We start from the raw sequence: 21,737 nt of genomic DNA, 5'->3' as shown, positions 1-21,737 counted from the left end.
ACTGAGCATCAGAAAAGGGAAGAAAGGAGATCTGAGTGATTTTGAACATCAGTCGTTGGTGCCAGGTAGGCTGATCAGAGTATTTCAGAAAGTCCTGATCGACTGGGATCTTCATACACACAACTATCATTGGGATTAACAGAAAATGGTCTGAGAAAGAGAAAATATGAGCAGACACTGTCTGGACCACAGTGTCTTGTTGTTGTCAGAGGTCGGTGGAGAACAGGCAGATTGGTTGGAAATGTCAGAAAGGAAACATTTATTTTATGCAGAAAAGCGTCTCCAAACTGACTACACGCTGAACCTTGAAGCAGATGGGCTACACCAGCAGAAGATCACCCCAACCAGCCAGCTAAGAACAGCAAGTCAGGCAAAAAAAAAACAAAAAACATTTTGATAAGTGACATCTTGCTGATCCGACCACCAAATGAGGATGTTTCTTTGAGTTTTGGACTCGAGACTCCCCTTGACCCCCCATCCAAGAGCAAGGAACGATGAATAGACCTACTATGTATAAGGAGTTACTGTGAAGACCCGGAAGTTAGGCCACACAAAGGAGCTGTTAACAAAAACCAGTTTATTTGAGAAATGAAGAACGAGGCAAAGGAGCAGAGGATCGATCCAGGACACGAGGAGCTGTGAAAGTCCAGGTTCTAGAGACCAGGTCAGGAAGGAGGCATGAGGTCAAGAATATATTGCAGATGAAGTACTTAGCCGGGACGATAGGTGAGGCTCGGGGGTCCAGAGACAAGGCAAGGGTCTGTGTCCAGAAAATCCAAAAGGCAAGAGATGTCCGTTGTGAACAAGGCAAGAGGAGGAGTCCAGGGAAGTGAAGAAGTGGATCAGCAACAGGAAACAATCCCTAGACAACAACTAGACATTGGTCTGATGATAATCTGGCAGAGTGGAAGAGACTGGAGAGTGTTTGAGTAGGCTGTGAGTCATGACAAAACGGGCAGAAAACCAGGTGAACTGAATGAGACTGATGAGCACAGCAGAGGAAATTAGGAAGCTCCAGGCGGACGGAGTTTCAACTGATGAGTGCCGGCAGGTCATGGATAAAACAAACATGACACTATGCTTATAAACTGCATGTAAAGCTGGTTTTGTCCAAAATCATCTGAAATCAAAGCTCTTATGGTCAGGCGAACATTAGAGGATGAAGGTTTGGGAACTGAATAATTCCTGCATGGAAACATTCGATTCAGGATAACTGGGCCGAAGCATGTCCCCAATCATTCCCAGTAAAGCTGCTCTCTTTTGCATACTTCTGTTTCTTTTTTCAGATTTCAGAACGTGTAAAATACTGACTGAAAAGCAGCCCATACATGTCAACTTGTGGTCATTTAAAATATTGCCTAATTGTCATAAAATCCTGTTTTTACAACCACAGCATCATTGGCTAAAAATCACAAGATAAACTCATCTCCCGCAGGGAAAGTTGATGTGTACAATCTTCTCTTCATGTTCCCTCATGCAGTGTTTTTCTTTTTTTTAAGGTTCATGTGATTATACTGCAGACAGCCACAACACAAAGCAGCAATTGTTTTCTGTAGAAAACAGAAAATCAACACAGTAAACTGTCACACATCAAGATTTATCAGACTGCAGCAGATTTTACGTTTCAGTTTGAGGAAGTTTTAGAAAGACTTCATTCCTCCTTCATCTGTTTCCACCAGTGTGATCCAACTTGTGATGTTTCATTGAATATTCTAGACCAGACTAACTCATATTAAAGATGGAGGCAGACCTCAGCGCCTTTGATCTGCATGGTTTGGATTTGCCTCGCATAAGTCAAGTTTCAGAGGTCAGATTTTACATGACCTTTCTTGGCAGGTGATTCTTATAATGTAACAGGCAACACCGAGGGTCCGGGAATTCCAGCCACAACACAAGGGTGAGGGTTGAAAGGGAATAGGTTTCTGGAAAGGAAGTCTGGGTTATTGGAACAGTACTTGTAGCTCTGCAGCGGTGAGACAGGTGGGGATGACACAGCCACTGCAAAGTCAGAGAGAACGGTGGGTGATAGAGGACTCTGGGGTGACAGCCTGATCATGTGGGTAGGAGATGTTGAAAGTGAGGATACTCCTCTCTGGAGAGTGCTTCCCCAGTAGCGTAGCTGACGCTGACAATGGCAGCTGTCAGTGATGAAAGCAGGACAAGTCGTCCAGAAAGGTCATGTGATTCAACTCAGGAAAGCAGAAGCGGATTAGACAAGAATCAGTGGTAAAGAATCAGAACGTGGGTTGATGTCCAGGAAGCCAGAAAGCAGAAGAGGTCCATCGTGAGCAAGTTGAGGTGGGAACAATCCAGAGACGGGAACTTGGTTGACCACTGGAAACAAATGAGAGCAAAGAAAGGACGCGCCGCATCTACTGGCACAAAGCTGTCAACAACAGCTGTGGCCAGGAGGCGGGGACTGCAGAGAGCTTATGTTGTGCTGCAGACAGGTGAGACGGGGAGACGATGATGCAGAGCCCAGGTGGTGAAGACTGATGGAAAAAAGTCTCTGCAAGAATAACATGGTGAAAGAATATGAAGTGTAAACACAAACATGGAATGGTGACAATTTAAACCATGACACTGACTGGGAGTCCTGGTTGTCCTGTGACTTTACCTGGTGTGTGACCGTCCCTCCTTCCCATGTGATCACACTTCCACTTTGTTTTTAGGAGTGACTACACCCCTTTTTGTCCAATTATCAGACCAAAAGATCTATTTTTGTGCTGTTTTTCTGTTGATCTTTTAGTAAATGTTAAGTGTTTTAATTTGTTCTTTCATACAATAAACTGATGATTTTATTATCAAGTTTGTGGATGACACAGCCATTGTGAGGTTAATCACCAATAACGTGGAGGAGGCCTACAGGAAGGTCTCCAACCTGGAGAGCTGGTGCTGGGAGAACAACCTCCTGCTGAACGTCAGCAAAACCAAGGAGCTGATTGTGGACTACAGAAGAAAACAGCAGGACGACATTTGTCCGCTCTGCATGGAGGAGTCTGTGGGGGAGAGAGTGGACAGTTTCAAATACCTCATCGTGACCATCTCACAGGATTTGAGTTGGACACATCAGCCGGATTGTGAAGAGGGCCAGGCAGCGTCTGTTTTCCCTCAGACGCCTCAGGGATTTAAGGCGACCCATCAGGCTGATGAGGAACTTCTCCACCTGCACCATTGAAACCTGACTGGGAGCTGAACCGTCTGGATGGGCAGTTCCACCAAACAGGATCTTTCAGCCTTTAGCAGAGCAGTCCACTCAGGCGGGAGGACCATTAAAACAACTCTCCCTGCCAGAAACTTACAATAAACAATGCAGGACAAGAGCCCTAAAAATCCTTGGACATTCCTGGTTCTCCTTGCTGCCATCAGACCACCGGTTCCACCTCCTGAAAACCAACACTGAGAGGATGAGAAGAAGCTTCTTCCCTCAAGTCATTAGTATACTGTATGAGGAGCGGTCCTTTCTAGCACACATCTTTTTTCTGTGCTGTTCTCTGGGAACCATGGACAAAAATAAAAAATAATTCACCTATCAGTGCACAGTGTAAATTATGTGTGATAAATGTACAAAAAACAACACTAAACTCCCCTGTATTTATATCATATTGAACTTTTTTAGCAACCAAGTTGATCACATGTCCAAACATGTACAAACTCTTTACTTACCATGACTTACTGAGTCGTTACTGACCAGCGTACAAATCCAGGCATCCAGACTCTCACGCTCATCCTCCATTTAAAAGTCTTATTCTACTTTAATTGAAGAATTCTTCTTTCGCTTCAGTCTGTGGGGGCCACTTTACGTGATCTTAGTTTCACTGACAAACAAAACGTAGTTGTTAATAAATATATTTAACAATTGCAGCATATCATCCTGATAACAGCACTGGATTTATTTTCAGACCTTTAATACAAAGGACATCCTCCATAGTGGTCAGAGTGGAACAAAAAAACAACAACAACCCAACAATGAAAAATAACAACATAACCCACTCCCTGAAGCCAGACAACTTCATATGAAATTTCCACTATGAACTAAGACTTTTCTGGAGGCGATTTGAACTGTAGGAAGATGAGAAATGGAAAGGCAATCTTCTACAGCAGCGCTGTAATGGCACTGCAGCAGGAGCAGTAACTCGCAGGCCATCAGTTGTAAAAACGTGGGACTACAGGCGATTTAGGCAGGCACCGCTTAACAAGCTCCTAATGAAAAAACTACAGTCTCTCGGCAATAAATGCACGTTGATGTTATTCATGAAGGCTCAGTAACTGCTTCTTTCTGCAGCTTCTGGGTCAAACAATGGTCTTGTTGGAGCTCAGTCTTCATTGTCATGTTATCGCAGTGCAATGTGAAGCATTATCAAGCAGGAGATATGATCTCTACTGAAGCATCTGTCACCATTTAGATAACTGTACTAAACTGATTTAAAATATATTGGAGCCAAGAAGACATCAGAGGTCAAAGCACCAGAATGCTCAGAGAAAGCTAAAATAATGCAGAAAAATTTTGAGATTGTGCTGAACACTGTTAGAGCATCTAGTTTGATGAGTGGCTGCAAAATCTGACTTCTTGAACTGTTGTTTAATATTTACAAAGATGGATGAAAAGAGTTTTATTCCTGTTTTTGCAGCAGTTTACTAACAAGGTCTTCGTTGAGCTCGATGGTTCCAACATTCAGTGCTTTATTTAAGCTTATTAAACCAACAGGATACTTAACTTTTTTGGGGTTTACATTGGGAAAATCTTAACTAAAATATTACACATACTTTTACGTCTTTGATCAATAATCCTCTTTTGGGATGCAGAAGGTTTTATCAGACAATTTGATTTGGTTAAGTCAACTCATCCAGGAACTTTTTTTTAAAAATCCTTCAATAAAACTAAATCAAAATAACTATTTTTAACTTCTTTTTTTAATTAGTCAGTGAGAGTATTGACTTGGAAAAGATAAAATGTTGTACAAGTAATTGATCAGCCTGGATATTTTCTGTTCAGTCAGAGCATGCTGCAGAGTTTATACAAATTCTTTTGTCTATTGATGAAAACTTCAATTGCATCCTGCAAAAAAACACATCCAATAAGGAATTCCGTTTTCATGTTTATACTTATGGCTAAATATGATCTAGAAATCAAAAGAATACATAACTTAAACATCCCATTAACATCAGAAGCAGCCACATTGCAGGCCGTCTGAGAGCAAAACACCAGCAGCTGACTCACAGCAAAAATAAATCCTGACACTAACCAGTGAGCAAGAAACAGAACATGTGTGTGCAGTTGTTTAAAGGATTTGAGAGTTTCACCAGTGTGATATAAATGTGCTGCGTGTTTGAATGACAAGAAAATTAATTAGGCATCTTTATGAGGAGCTCTGTCTGTTTAGCAAGCATGCTATGACTCCAAACTGCAAGTTAGCAGTAGAAACTCATCAACAAGCCACCTCTGACAGAACAGCAAATAGACATAAATAAAATGGACATAACAAAAACTGAAACATTTTCTGTATTATAAGTGTCAGATTTTCATGATAAATGTTACTGTATTCTGAGTGTAAATTCAAAAACAGTAAACTTTAAAGCGGCTCTGTGATGCCATTTCTAGTTTTCTGAGCTTTCTACAGTGTTATAGTGTTGAATACTTTCACATTTGAGCGGTGCCGTTTTTTTGGCGTTTTTTTTTTAATCACCTAAACGCATGTTTGAGTTTTCCAGCACTCTCTACATTTAGTTTCCATGACGACGGAAACGATTGGTTTTAGAGGTTTTTTTTTTTACTTTGAAATTTTAGTGACGTCTCGGGGGAGGGACCCAGTGATTGGTCATCTTCTCCAGGTTGTGTACGTTCACGAGAACAAAGCCACGCCCACCTTCACTGCTCAGTATGAGTCAAAGAGTGTATATAAAAAGTACTTATACCATGTACAGTCTATGGTATATGTACTCCTAGCAGTTGGCCAATCAGACGCAGCCTGCAGGCAGGAGGGGCGGAGCTTTCTCTGTTCGCTTGTTTCTGGCAGAGAGAGGCTGATCTGAGAGGATCAATACGAAATGAATGAAGGGGGTTGTGAAAAATGCTGATTATTTCTTGCCCTTTTGGACTTGCATATTCAAATAAATTAGACTGAAATCTGCATCATAGAGCACATGCTTTCAGATTTCTTTCTTGCAGCTATGATTTCAAGGTTCATAAAGAAGTCTCTGTATAATCTGTTTTTTTTTCTGTCAGTACATGCTATTCGTTGCTACAACATACACTAGTTTATAGCTGCATCTATCATGGAGACAATTCATCATGTTAACCAATGTAATTCACTCCTTTTTCATACTGCCAGGAGCAAAATGCCTTGTTGGTGTTGGAGGAGAACAGGCAAAACTGCAATAAACACCACAACCTACTTGAGTATTTATTGCTGACCATGTCCCTAATTTTATAACCAGTACACCCATCTTCATAAATATGACAACGACCTCACTGTACAGCCTACACAGTCATCAGATCGCAATCCAATCAGCACCTTTGGGACGAGGTGAAACAAGAGATTTTCACCAAGGATGTGCAGCCAACAAATCTGCAGCAGCTTTGTGATGCCATCATGTCGATATGGAGCCAAATCTCTGAGGAATGTTCCCAGAACCTTAATGAATTAACTTCTGAAGGTAAAAGTGTGTCCAACCAGATATCAGCAATATGTACCGAATAAAGTGGCCAGTGGGTGTGTACCACCATATCAACGGCTTGAAAACAGACTATATGAAACATTTGCAGAGGAAAACAGCTTCACACGGATGGTAAAAACTATATTTGAGTTTGCGGCAGGGACTGTGTGTTCAACAGAACTTCAAACTCTCAAATTAATTGTGGAGTTTTGTGAACTGAGTCACATTTACACAGGATAATAGATAAAAAGAGACAACACGGGTCCAATAAAGGATTATTTCCTTCAGTCTCTTATTTAATATTAAATACATTGTTCTCTATAAACATAACATTTATCCACATATAAAAGCATGTATCACTATTTACATTCAAGTCCTATCGTACAAATACACCGTGTCCTCTAAATAAAAACGTCCCTGTCTGTTCTCCTTCTGCCTTGTAACAGTGATTGTCGCAGCATTTGCTTCACACGCATCGGATTCTGTAGGAGTGTCACCTTATTGCTAATCCCTTTGAGATTATGAAGCAAACTACTTCAGAAATGCTAATATTCTCATTTTGTTGACAAAACACTCAAACTGCGACATTGGTTGGAGTTGGTTTTGATGTGTACAGAACTTGCCACATCCACGGAACAAAAACCAGTATAATCTCAGCGTTTTTGGTTTACAGCCGAAAGTTAAGCACTGACATTCAGTTTTTCTGAGGGTTAATGGTTGAGAAATGTGAACGCTGGCCTTGCCCTTTAAACTGGACATTAAACGTTGCAGCTGAAGCAGAGGTGTTCATGTTAAGGACACACATCTAACTACAGTGAGCTAGAAAAGCACAAATACAGACAGAAGCTGGTTTGGTGCTAGAGAGCCATAATTTCATGATCTTAGATCTAGTATCATGAGAATGACCTATTGGCTGATAGAAAGTGTGTAACAGTGACCACAGAGTGAATTCCTGCCTCCATGTCAGATTTCTTTTGGAAGTTCTGGGTTTGGGGCTGTCAGTCTTTAGGGTTTGGGGAGCCCGGATGGTCAGTGTGTGGGCTGGCATCATTTTCTACATCAGCCTCTGCCTCAAGAGCCATGGAAGGTCCTTTAGAAACTCCTGAAAAAGAACAACAGAGTTTATGCTATTTCGTTTAGGTAAAAGCTGCTCAGAAAAGGCTGCAGAGATGTTAAATGTGTCTATTTAACAACAAGCTGCAGCCTGAAACAGACAGCATGCGTCACAAAGAAAACATTTATCACATCGACTGAACCGTTTGCTGCAGGGAAAATATCTTTTCAAATAAAAAACATCTCTGTTATGAATACAGTTATATCAATTATATTTCATAACAATATAAAGTGGCACCTGTGAGTGGAAAGAGAGGTGGAGTCTGCACCAAATGACCAACAATCTTTTGTCTCGAGGCCGAAGGCATCAGAGCTACTTCAGCCAAATGCAAGATGACATCCAGAGCTTTTGCTAATTATTTGTGATTTTCAGCTAATTTTTACTGATAGTTTGTACCTGTAGAAAGTTGGATGTTCTTGTTGTAGCTTGCAGCTGAAGACATGGCCTGACCCAGAGCCTGGTTGGTGCCAAGAGGAGCTCCAGGGGTTTTGGCTGCTGCTGCCGAGTTTGGTTTGGATTTAGAGTCCTTGCTGGGTTTCGTCCACACCAAACTCTCTGTTACCTGCAGGGCAGCTCCCATCTTTTGAGCCATGTCCATCAGCTGTTGGCGATTAAAAGAAGCAGCTTGACAAGAAGTCATGACATGGAAAGACAACTGTCTTCAGAAAAATCAACATCTACGGTACCTCGGGATCAAATTCAAAGTTGCTACTGCTGTCCCGAAGCAGGTTGACTTTCCTTTCCATCTCCTGATATTGATCAAGAGCTCCTTTCTTGTCACCGTGATTATATAGGAAGATTGCAAAGTTCAGGTTTACCAGAGGGTTGGATCTGCAGGAAATGGATGGGCAGGGAAGAGAGGGGCAAAAGGAAGAAAAAAGAAGGTCAATGATCCGATATAACAGCCATTTCAGAGTAATGGTAATTTAAAGATGACTGCAGCAGCTCACTCATCCAGATTCACAGCTTGTTCGTATGCTCTGGTGGCGTTCTCCACATCCTCCAAATTGGTCAAAGCCACTGTTAATTATAGATACGGGAAAGACAGGACTGTAAATCCAACAGCAGGAATTTTGCACATGTTCCAGTGCTTAAAAACGTCAGACCCAAGCACATGCTAAAGTTGAAAATATGAATGCCAAGACTGGATCAGAAAGCAACAGTATCTACATCTTATCAGAATTAAATCAAGAATGACTCTGTTTCAGTGACACAGTACCTGCCAACAACATGTAAATTTCTCCCATTCGTGGGTTCAGATTGATGGCTGCGCTGAGGAAGTGGAAGGCTGAAGCGTACTGCTGCATGGTCAGGTGGACAAGACCCAGGTTGTACAACACTTTCCAGTCAAAAGGAGACAAGTAGTGGGCACGCTTCAGGCAGCTGATGGCCTGTGGGATCAATCGAGTCGGGAAAGAAAGGTTGTCAGGACCTAAAGGCAAGTATTGCAATGATATGTGGATTTGGAAAACTTCAGGGATGTATAAATCAAATTAATATGAAGTTCCTTGTTGTGTGTGAATACTCGAGTCTGATTGGCTGCAGGGTGTCGGGGTTGTACTGAGTTCCAGCAAAAGCAGGGCTTTGCTCACTTGTCTAAATCAATACACTGGAACAGCCTCAGATGAATTGAATTTAATCCAGTTTGGTTCACTTTATTAAGGAAATAAATAAATCAGGAGTACTTTATATTAATAAAAAATCCACAATTCTATCAGAGCCAGCGAAAACGGGAGGAGAAAAAACTTTTAACGAGAAGAAACCAGGAATTGATATCTGTTTTAATCCCTGTCATCAAATAGTTGCAGATACCTTGATGCAAAAAACCCCCCATAAAACTCAACTTAATACGACTTTAGTCTTGTTTAACCCGGTGGAATCAGTGGGATAAAAAAAATTACTGTCTGTCTGAATATGGGATCAAACTGCATGAAGAACGACTTGCCGCATGTGTACTTACAGTGTACTTTTCAAATTGTACACTTAAAATATTAAGATGCATGATAATCTAACACAGTCAAGGAACAGACTGTTAGATGTCATAGATTCATCCAAGATTAAAACAAAGCTCATCCAAACCATGATATTCTGCCTCTTGCAGCCACGCATTGATTTCTGACTGAAGTACATCGTCCTAACTTTAGTAACTACTGTCATAAAGTTATTCATGGATTTGTATCTAGTAGGCTTCACTGAGGCAACTCACATAGGACAAGTGACACTAACTCAAAATGCTTGAGTCCTTATAAAAGAAACATTTCACTCCAATTCTCAGATATTTACACTGGTTTCCTGTGTGCCAGTGAACAGATTTTAAGATTTTACAGCTGCTGTATAAGCGTTGAATGGTTCTGGTCCAAAACAAATCTGCTCAGACCACACCAAGTCTTGCACAAACCAGCAGGACTTCTGAGATCAGGAGGAGAACATACACTGGAACCAACTAGAAAGTTACCTACGTTAAGATAAACTGGCTCTGAAAACCTATTCATCGGTATTTTTTTTAAAAAACAAAATAAGACATTTTATTTCTTTTCTTTTTGTATCTGAATATACTTTCATGCATATGTACATTGCCACCAATAGTAGCGATGATGCTGTGTTTCCCACTGATGTCTTGTCGATATCATATGTAAAATCACTAAATGTATTCTGTTTATTTTAATTTCTTATTCTTTCTATAATGTCAAACTTTTAGTTTACTTTTTAATATGTTAAGTAAAACACTGAGTTGCCTTGTACATGAAACATTCCATACAAATAAACTTGCCTTGATTTAAGTAAAATACAGAAGTATTTTCCATCAATGTCAGAGGCTCCACAGATGGCAGTGACGATTATATTTATAAGTCCAGCTCTAAACTGGTTACCAGACACACAGTTTACCTTATGACAAGCTTTGCTGATTATTTATATAATGTATATAAAGTCAAAAAGTCAAGAAACATATTTTCTAAAATGTCTGGACAGCTTACCTTTGTGAAATCAGGCATTATACCCCTGTTGTATTTATCATTTGCTTTATTAGTTGAGTGTAATACCTTTTGTGTTTCTTTTATCGTTTTTGTAGAAATTCCACTAAGCAGTCCTAATCTATCTGTATTTTTGCACCTCAACAGATTTCTCACCTCAACAACAACAAGCAAACCCAAAAACAGGATTACTCACAGCTACGTATTTCTTTTTTCCAAAGAAGCACATGCCAATGTTGTTCCAAAGAGGGGGGCTTTCAGGCACAGCGCAGGCTGCCACTCTGTACTTGTTCATGGCCACATCAAAGTCGCCATGGGTTTGCATCATGCTGCCTGCAGCCAGGATGGCCTGGGAATAAAAACAGTGATTAGAGATATTAGAGGAAGATGTAACCTTTGAAATGGCACATGATGAAAGCCAGACATCTGACAGTAAATGACCTTCTATACCGAATGACTTTAAAAGAAATTCCAACACATTGCCTTTAGGTAATTAGAAGCAAACACGGTTAATATTCAAGTATAATGTTTAGGAAAGTGTTCACATACCTTATAATTGTTGGGATCAAAAGTGAGGGCATTTCCAAGGTGCTCAAATGCTTTCTGGTATTTCCCAAGCTGACAAAAAAAAGGAGCAATAATGTCATTTATATACTGTCACATGTCGTGTCAAAGGTCATGAAAAATTCTACCAACCTGTAAAAACAGCAGGCCGAGAGTGGTCAGGAGTTCGGTGTTCTCTGGAGAGAATCTGAAATGAAAATGAGACAAACTGAATAAAAAATGTGCCTTCATCCCCAATTAATTACATTTAATGCCTGCCCTTATTTTAGCATGTCTATGTGGTTGATATTCAGAAAACCTGCTGATTATTCCATAAAAATGACATGCGTAGCCCAAAGAAAAATAGTGGTGAGCGGGCAGATAGACACTAAAATGAGGCTCACAGCAGTAAGTCTCATTAAAAGCGACACCAGTATTAGGGCATTTGATTAATTCATTTTACCCCCAACAGGAGGCAGCCATAATGAGCTCTGTTGCAGATACTGGTGTCATTTTCTTATTTACACCATGGCCTCATGCTTAAACATCAGCGAAGGGGAAATGAGCTAAATTTATAAAAAGGGGGTTGAAAAGGACCCCAGGTGAAAATGTGGCTGAGCTTTGAGTGAGAGTGAATGAAGACCACCTGCTGAAATGAGCTCCACAGATAGAAAGTCTTTGGGTAACTCAAGATGGAACGACTTTCAATGCATCTGTTTATCTAAAATATCTACATGCTGGAAGACAGGAGCAGTCTGTAACACAACGAATAATTCAGCCATTTAAAGACCAGATTTCTTCTCAATGCTTGTTAACCAGGTCAACATTTCGACTTCACTTACTCCACCGCTTTCTTATACACTTCAATGGCTTTGTCAGTTTCTCCAGCCAGCAAATGAACTTTCCCAAGCATCATGAAAGTCTTGTCATGTTTATTTATCTGGAGAGCTGTGTTGAGATGTTCTTCAGCCTGGCAGAGACAGAAGATCAACAACCATCAAAGCTCCAGGCAATGACTACAATTTGTACAGTGAAGCGTCCAGCATACTCACGTTTTTGAAGTCTTTGATGAAGAAATGACACATGCCCAGATTGTGACTGACCTCCTGGGGTGAGAAAATGTAAAATGCCAAATTTGACAAGCATTGTCGCTGCATAGAAGTTGAACAACCACAGTGTCATTGAAATAGAATAGTTTAAAATAGTTTTGTGGAAGCTAAACGCTGCAGTTGTGTTGATTAATGAACGATTAACGTTGCTTTGCATCCACTTTATCACAACTGTTAATGGCCCTTTAAAATGCAGCCACAAGTAATAAGTTGTTACAGAAACAAAAAACAGAGAGACCCAGTTGGATATTTCCTGTTTTAAATGGGAAAAGAATTAGCTGAGAGAACTCTCCTGCTGTGTTTTCAAGATAAAAGATGCCAAGTGGGCCTCCTAAACACTTTCTCCTTAGAACTTCACGAGAAAGCAGAAACTCGGTACTGATGTGTGTCTTTTTCCATTACCCAGTCTTTCTCATTGAGTCTTGCAGCTTCATGATAGAATTCAATAGCTGCTTTGTGCTTTCCCAGAAGAAATCTAAAAGGAAGAATAAACAATGATCAATAGGTCATATCCACCAAATTTGTCACAGCACGCTGGATAACATTTTTACAATAGTCTCATTGCTGTAAATTTCTCTCCCATCTATCCTGTTAGCTAATGGAGAAGGAGTTCATGCACAGAGAAGCAGAAGACTCACAGTGATCGGGCCACTTGCTTGAGGTTGTCAGAGCTGTTGGGATTAAGGATGGCACAGCTCTGAAAGAGCTCCAGGGACTGTTGGATCTTGCCCTCAAGACGCAAGATTAGTGCTGCCAGGAAATAGAGACACACAAAAAGAAACTAGCGGATCTTCATCTACTTGAAGTGGGAAAAAGGACTTTAATAATCAAAAGGAACAGCATGGTGTCTGAAGAGCAGATTTAAGGAAATTAAAAGACATACTGGTGAGCTTGGAAGCCGACTAGCACAGAGGCTTTATTCAGTGTAGCTGTTAATTTACAGCGCTCGCATCAAATTTGTGAGGAAGAAAGACGGATGAAAAATGACGGCTCACCTTGAACATATATGGCATATTCACACATTCCATTGGTCTCTTGCAGTTGTTCCTTAATGATCACCTGTCAGAACAGAAAATGGGAGATGATCTTTAACACAACGGAGTACTGATAAAATGTATGACAACAGTTGCACTACACTACACACATTACCGTTTAGTTGCAGTCAAAAACAAGACTTAACAGATCTATTGGAATAAATAAGTACTTTATAAAAAAATGTTGATTTAAAACAAGTCAAATGACTCCTTTGTGGCTGTCAGATAATTGTACTGAGTTAGATGTATTAGAACAATTATCTTGCCTTTAGAAAAACGAGCTTTCTGCGGGGAAGGTGGTACATTTTTCACTTAAATGGCCATTTTAAGTTAAATATAAAAAGGTTGTTTTTTTCTCAATCTAAACATTTAAAAGCAGATACTAAAAATAATTCTTCATAAAAATGTCAACTGAGGCAGACATTGGTGATAAACTTGCGCAAATTTTCTGTCATTTAAAACATCTCCAGCCTCAGTTTACAGCAGTTCAAGCAGTTTATATTGACACTGTGCTTGTTGATGGTGCAATGAGTATTTTTTTCTATATATTATGCAGCCCCAGTTGAAACTACATTATGATAATATATGTTTAATAGACACTGATCACTGAATATGAATGTGAACAGACACTGATGTTTCCTCTTCCTTTGAGTAATATATTGCATTTGTCATGACAGTAAACAATAACTTAACATAAACAATGTGATTTGACTTGTCCTTGTTGTTACATATATCATCTTAGAGAGAAAATATTCAGTAAATTCTGGAAAAAAAAAACTAGAAATCTGCGGCTTCCTTTTTATGGTAAATTTTCACGAAGATCAATGAGATTTTAGTCTGGGAAAAAGGATTACATGTTATGGTTAGATCTGGAGTGTGTTCAGTTTAAAAGATGACAAGGAGTGTATTTTATTCTCGCTTTGGACTAAGTAGATTAACAAATTATATCACTCGTCCACATCTTAAATTGTAGGCATCTATTCAGGGAGTACCAAGTATTTTTCTTATAGAAAATACATCAACTGATGCATCAATAGATGAAGTATAGTAAAGTATTAAGTAGGACAGATGTGTGGATTTGCCAAAGTTTACAGTCAAAGATGATCATATACACCATACCAGACTGCAGTTAAGAGTTTCTTCCCATCTGAATCTGAACAGCTCTTATGAAGAAGAAAGCTACATAATCCATACTTTACCTTACAAGTCTCGTAGTCTTTGCGGAGATAGTGCTGGTGGATTAGCCAGTTCCTCCTCTCTACAATAGGAAGATCTGGAGCTGGGTGGGAAAACATAAAATCAAAACACTGTATTGAAAGAAAAAAAAAATCAATCTGGGAACATGTTGGACTCATTAGATTATCCTGTTCAGGTGATGTCTCATTTGTCTGAAAGCTGAATGATTAACTCTGAAAGTGCCCTCCCTTTGCAATCATTAGTCAGTCTCTGATCTGACAGTGAGTGCGGATGCTACGCAGAACCTAAATCCACAGGCTAAATTTAAATCTATTCAGCAGACACACTGGAAATATGAGCTTGTTAGCAAGTTTTTACTTCTGAACAGACAGCTCAGACTCTAAACAGTTTTTTAATATGTATGGAGGGTGTGTTTCCTGTTTTAATTTGACAGCTGAATAAATAATTCGGAAACACAGACACATTTCTGCAGTCACTAGCGAGTCTTTGATGTGACAGTTAACATAGGTGTTACCACTTCAACTAAAAACCTGAGGCGAAACTAGAATCAATTCACCAGCCGGGCTCAAAATGTCACCTTGTAAGCAAGTTTTGTGTGACAAACACTGCCTTTTCTTTTCTTTTTTTTTTTTTTTTTTTGCTCTCTCTTAACATCTCAGCAGGTTGAGGTAGTCTTCCTGTTGCCAGGGCAACAATGTCTCTCAGAAGCCAGGTGCATGTGACAGAACAGAGAGGAAGGCTGAAGGAATGAGCAGCACAATGCAAAGCTTTAGAAAGGGTAGGTAACCTCAAAAGATAAAACCACAAAGTCTTTTTGGCAGTGGAGTGCAACGCTCCTTTACACAAGGAAGCAAATGAAATTCCAAATGAGGCGAGTTTGATTTAGGTAATCCTGTTATCTCGCACCAACTACCTTTTTACTCCAAGGCTAAAAATACGATGCAAGACATTTTTATAAAAGTGCCAGCTTTGCGTCTGCCACTGACTTTGGGGTACACGATTAATGAGCATCCCATGTTAAAATGTATGAATTACACAATTTCATCTGCCATCTGTTTTTATCTGCCAAAACCTCAAGCCGAACCCTGCTGATTCGCTACTAAAACTGAAGCCTGTTCCACTTGCTTCAGTGTGAAAACTGTGCAGCGGGTTTCATACATTTGCCACGTCAAGATGCGAAATGGACCCATTTGTAGAGACCTAATCCACTTTCTTCCTGCTGAGACAGCAATAATATTCTTGTCTTTGGGATTTAGCTGTGGTTCTGTGATGTTCTGGCATCTGCATGCATAAACAAGGCAGATTTGCAGAAGACGGATGGAATACATGGTTTAGACACAAGTACTGCATGAGAAAAGGCTGGATAGGAGGAGAGAAGAGCACAGCATGAGGTGTCCCAAATATTGCTGTGTAAAAACTTCATTCCAAACATTGAGGAATTTGCTCATTGTTACATTTGATCAGGCTAATGCTAAGACAGCTTTGCCCTCCTTGTGTTTCAACCATGTGTTAAAAGAGGATAAGAGCAGACGAGAGGCATGCTGAGATCAAAAGACACATGGGGAGATAGTCATAAAATATGTGATGGAAATTAGTTTGGAAGTTTTGCCCCAAAAACTTCAACCGCCCCCTCATCTTTTTATGTCATTTAGTTTAACATTTAACTGCTGACACTTGTTTTTCTTCGTGAAATGACAGAAACAAGGCCGAACCCAAAGGTAGCGTCAATAAAATGACACTTTTAGGCACAACTGAAACATGGTGCACAAGAAACAGCCTTTCTGTAGCTTCTTCTGGGTATCCATGTGTAGATAAAGTGACCTAGATTGTTTAATGGTAATTATTACAGAATGTCTATATTTTCTGTAGTCACAGTTAAGATGAGATCTATGACTTAAGAATATTTTTTCTGGAGTTCAGCCCTTACGTATGAGGATGATTCACTTTTTGTTTGTACATTTGTGACTTTGATCCAGATTTTCATCTTTTATTGAACAGTTTCATCCTTTGTTTCATGTTCGTGGATCGTATTAACTAGACTAGACAACTGATTTCCATGCATTAACTGTTACTAATGTTTTTTCTTTTTTTTCTCTGTTATATACCACTATTAGATCAGCAACATGAAAAGCCATATTTATGATGGCAAAAAGACACCGATCTCTAAAAAATTATTCATGTTTTAGTTTTCATTTGATGTTAAACCAGAATGAGATGACTGTGTTTCACGTCACGCCATTTAAATGAAAAATACCCCAAAACAGCTGATATCATTCAACCATAGCTGAAGAAGCTAAATAAATCAAAATTAAGCAAAAATGTGGATAGGTTTTTTGTATATCCTATGCAGCTTCTTAAAAGCAGGTTAATTGAAATGATTCATGTGGCTGTGTAAAATGCCACCTTTAATAGTTCCACTGTGGCAATCGTCACAATTGACAGGCTTAGCTTTTACATTTTTTATCTTTATGGTGATGAAGAATTTTAAGTATAAGCCAATTTGTGAAAGCTAAATTTGTTCAGGCTTTACTGTGTATATACCAAAGGTATTTCATTTGGTTCAATGAGGGCTGCAATCCAGCATGCTTTCTAGGTATTCCTGCTTCAACATGCCTGAATCAAATGAAATGGATTCAACAGCTTTACTGTGGCTGGCTGGCTGGATAACGTGCAGTAATATAATTCAGACATTTTAATATGTTCCATCAACCTGACATACTCATAAAGTTCTTGGCATTTGGCTTGAGGATATTGTGCACTTCACAAGAAAGTGATTTAACTCTGTGCTTCATCAAAAATTAACACAAGCAACATTTACTGCATCTACATGTAGCTCAGAAAACAAAGTCAAACGAATGACACTTGGTCAAAAAAATAAATACAATGATATGCTGCAATCTGCGACCAATGCCTAATGAATTGATGGATTTCAACTGGCATGTTTTGTTTTTTTTTAGATTGGTCTACAGGCATTTTGTCCTGGGTCATAAATGGGTCTGAATCAACTCCACATATCTTTGCTAATTCATACCATTTAAACCATTACACTGATACATTATGATTACCACAGCCATGCATTATCACACAAATATTATGTACTGAAGAAGTACTCAATTACAATAATTGTTGTCGGTGGAGTGATAAATCATTACGTCAAGCTGCAAATAATGCTTAATCTCATAAATGTGAAGATTATTTTCTCAGTTTTCTCAAAGCTCAAAAATAAAACATCACAATGATGGATTTGTCCAAACTTAAAATAAATACCTGCATATTTAAAATGTGACATTTTGTATTCTTAAATAAATTGCTTTGGATAATTTTTACAGGAAGTTTACATTTAGGTGTCTAAGTGAAACCTGCTGTTTAAGCTGCACTTCTGTAGCAGTTTTTAATGTGAAGAGTAACTTGTAAGTGAAGCTGTTAGACAAACGTAGTGATACACATAACTCAGTGTAAGCAGTTACACCCCAGGGGACACACTGTAATAGTATGGCTTCTATACTTATACAATACTTATACTTATTCTTCATTTTTTTACCCTAAAATTCACCTGAGGTTTTCTCTGGGGAACCATTACCCCCACCCCCTCCTGTCCATTTTGGGTTCACAGCTTCCATTGGTTCACCTTTCATTTTATTAACACACTTCCATTTGATTTGGTGCTTCAAATTATATTAAGTACACCGCAGCAAGGACCTCAATGCCACGGGAAATATCACTGCATGGGAAATCAAACACCATATCACAGCATATAATCAACTGTTTCTTCAGGGCTCGAAGTGACGAAGATTACAAGGCTGTATAAAATAAGACAAAGGAAAATTTGAACAGAATCTTCAGGATAAATTGATTATTGCAATTAAGTTGACAAAATAGCTTCAAAGTACTAAACATTCCCCACTGCATGAGACATATTTAATATGGCTCAGCAGCTGTATACACAGTGGAGTGAGGGTGACATCTGCAGGCCAATCAGTGGCAAACTCTTTCAGTGTCAGCTAAATAATCCCAAACTAACAAAGAGAAGAGAAATTACGACAAGCTAATGTGAAAGAAAAGCAATTGTTGTATTAAGTATTTTATAAAAGGAACTGCAGCTGTGTGGTTGTACCTTTAGGCGCACGACGTTTCTTGGCTTCAGAAGAAACTGGGAGCTGAAAAACAACACAACAGGAGTCAAACACATTATTGCGAAATTCCCTAAATGTCATATATGATTTTTCTTGGATATTATACACAGCTGGCACCATAAAAATGATTCTGCCTCCTCTTAAAAGATGGTTGAAAGGAAAAACTTCTGTTCATATAAATTTGAACAGAAAGGGAAAAACAAACATTGTCATGTTAGATAATATAGCTCTACAACTGATTTTAACCGTAAATGGCCTCATAAAACAAACACTTACTGAAGACTGTCTGAATAAATAATACCAACTGCCAAGGTTTCACTCATTTCCTAATTTTTTTTTTTTTTTTTTTTTTTTTAACACAATTAATCTTAACTCACAATCAAGTTCTTATGTCATTGTCACATGAAGACTTCCTTATGCTGAAACAAAACAATGGCCAAGCTATTTAACAGCACTGATTTGTGTTACATTTACTGAATATCCAAGCCTCTGATCTCAGGCCAAAAGCTTGGCTAAAAGTGAGTATGTTTGATCAAATAATACAAATTTTATTCAAAACCATCATTTCCTAGAGGTATACTATAAGCCTCATCAGCAAAATATCCAAACTTAGCAGCTGATGTCAGCTTGTGCGGTGAAATGTAATCCAATAAGACACACCAATGATCTGGTTCAAATACATAATAAAAGAGAAATGAACAAAAGACAATGTGCTATGGAAAGAATAAATAAGGTTTATTTAAAAAGAATCATATTAAGGCTTTTTTAAGGTTCTCCCTTTTCTTTCAACAGAGTATACAATTATTTTTGTATGAGCGACAAGAGCTCTGGTGAAGTGTTTACAGTCAAGTTTTTAAAAGTTGTAGCAGCATATATGGTATTGGGTAAATTATCATTTCAAGTATGTAACATAGTCTTACTGGGATAAGATGTTTCTGTCCCCAGGAAGCATTGCATACTATTCATGTTTAATGAAGGTGTTGTTGACAACAATCTTTCTGGATAAGGTCCATCCTCCCATAACATCAAGCTTAACCTTTGATTATAGCTCTTTTCTCATCAAAACATGATTATTTGTAAAAGCTCTGTTCCTCAGTTTTGGAATTAAACAGCTATGAATGGGTCTCAAAGCTCTTTTAATAATTCAATATGTAATTATATGTCTATAAAGAGCTGCAGACTTGAAGAATGTGTGACAACTGACTGAGGTATGTTAAAGAAGAAATCTGCTTTTCATATGCAGTTTGGTCACGTATAGACTACAGCTCAACCATTTAAAATGTGTGTTATGTAAATCTTAATGGCTGTTAATAAAGTTGCTGGGCCACAGAAATGCTTAAACTGGACCCAAAACGCTTCGTTGATGCAGTTTACGCATGCGCCATCCCATTTGCTTCACTTATTGAAGCAAACTGGTGCTGATGACAATCATGTGTGGCTTTGGGAGACATATTGATGTAGTGGTAGTTTGTTGTTGATATTTTATTTTGGTTATAAACGCAAAGTGACGATTGGGAATGGCAGTATTGCTGTTTTACAACACAGATGGTTACCAATGTTACAGAGGGCTAAAACGGTGGTCAACCCTCCATGATGTCTGTATTTATGTTCGTGCTGCCTGAGAGTAGTGACTGCTATTAGCCCTCCACAGGCTTTAGTTTGCCATGGGATGAGGGAGATTATAGAGGCAAGTTATAGTTAGCTGGAGCTTAATAAACTTAGCTCCGACTAGCCGGACAGCTAACAAACCTTCAAATAAGCGTAACACGCGCATCGTGCTCAGATACAGCATTACAATAATCGTGAAGAATAAACTGTCACTCCGTACAGTAGTGTGTTAATGTTTACAGAAGCAAAACTGTGACCAGATTTGGCTTTGCACTCACCGCTGTGGTTTTCTCCTCGTCGGCCATCTTGGGATGATCAACAGTAAAAGCTGTTGCCATGGCTACATCAGTAGAGAACGTGCGGATCAGTCACGTGACAACGTGCAGGCGGAAGGTGGTATGTTGAAGTGAGAAAAGTTGTCTCCAGAAGGCAGTTTTACGAAACTGAAATAAGAGATTAGGCTAGGATTTCCTGGCTGAATGTATCCTTGATATGAGTCATTCCATGAAAATAGGACATTTGAAGTCCCTCACATCTGAGAGTGTATTTCATCTAAAAGGTCAACAAACTATGAGTAAACACCTTTTTTAAATATACACTGAAATGTACCCATTAATATAGTACAAAATACTGAATTAAATAGTTGTTTTCTGTTAAAATACTTTTTTTTTTCAGATATCACCTATTTTGCTCTGTCCCTAAAAGACTTTTACTTTGAAAATACCAAATTAAAAAAAATGAAAAATTTTATATGTTATAATGTTGAGCTGAGCTCCTAATTGTTGTCTTTTGCTGAAAATGTTTCATTCTATCAAAATACATTTGTAATTATGTATTAAATTCACATTTTGTTCTGTACCTGGGAAACTGCTCAACCCCGTTACGCGAATGATACCATGGTATGATCCATTTTATATGTGTGTGTGTATATATATATATATATATATATATATACACACACACACACACACACACACACACACACACACACACACACACACACACACACACACACACACACACACACACACACACACACACACACACCTCTCATCTTTTTTGTTTTGGCCATTTAACCTTTGAAATTGTGGGCAGCTATCTTAATAACTCAACACAGTCACATAAAAAGGAGCTAGAAAACTTATTTTCTCAATTCTGGGGTGTTAATTAAAGTGGAAAAGCTCATTCTAAGTTCCATGCATGCCATGTGCTCTGTCTTTTTTTTCTTTTCTCTTTCTTTAGTCTCACAAAAGAAATAACATACATGTTACCATGGAGATTTATTCTGTGCAGTTTGCCTTGTTGGTCTTGAGCAGGCTAACAGCCAGGTTTAGGAATGATTTATCACAACACCTGTTGGGAGCAGGTCC

General features: G+C 38.9%; 1 protein-coding gene across 1 annotated transcript; it reads right to left on the bottom strand.

Annotated features, from left to right (window-relative positions):
* Positions 1-7,514: 7,514 nt before the first annotated feature.
* Positions 7,515-20,705, bottom strand: bbs4 (Bardet-Biedl syndrome 4; the record flags this gene model as incomplete). Its single annotated transcript, XM_079242451.1, has 16 exons — positions 7,515-7,759; positions 8,168-8,372; positions 8,458-8,602; positions 8,722-8,791; positions 8,991-9,162; positions 10,940-11,092; positions 11,293-11,361; positions 11,440-11,494; positions 12,129-12,256; positions 12,339-12,392; positions 12,798-12,870; positions 13,034-13,145; positions 13,391-13,454; positions 14,629-14,708; positions 18,741-18,783; positions 20,646-20,705. The coding sequence occupies 16 exons, from the start codon at positions 20,703-20,705 to the stop codon at positions 7,656-7,658; spliced, it is 1,587 nt and encodes a 528-aa protein (XP_079098577.1). The 3' UTR covers positions 7,515-7,655.
* Between the last annotated feature and the right edge of the window lie 1,032 nt (positions 20,706-21,737).

The sequence above is a fragment of the Telmatherina bonti genome, assembly GCF_933228915.1.
Source record: "Telmatherina bonti genome assembly, chromosome: 1".
Lineage (NCBI taxonomy): Eukaryota > Metazoa > Chordata > Actinopteri > Atheriniformes > Telmatherinidae > Telmatherina > Telmatherina bonti.
The sequence above is the reverse complement of the archived record's forward strand: the minus strand, read 5'-3'. Positions and strand labels throughout refer to the sequence as shown.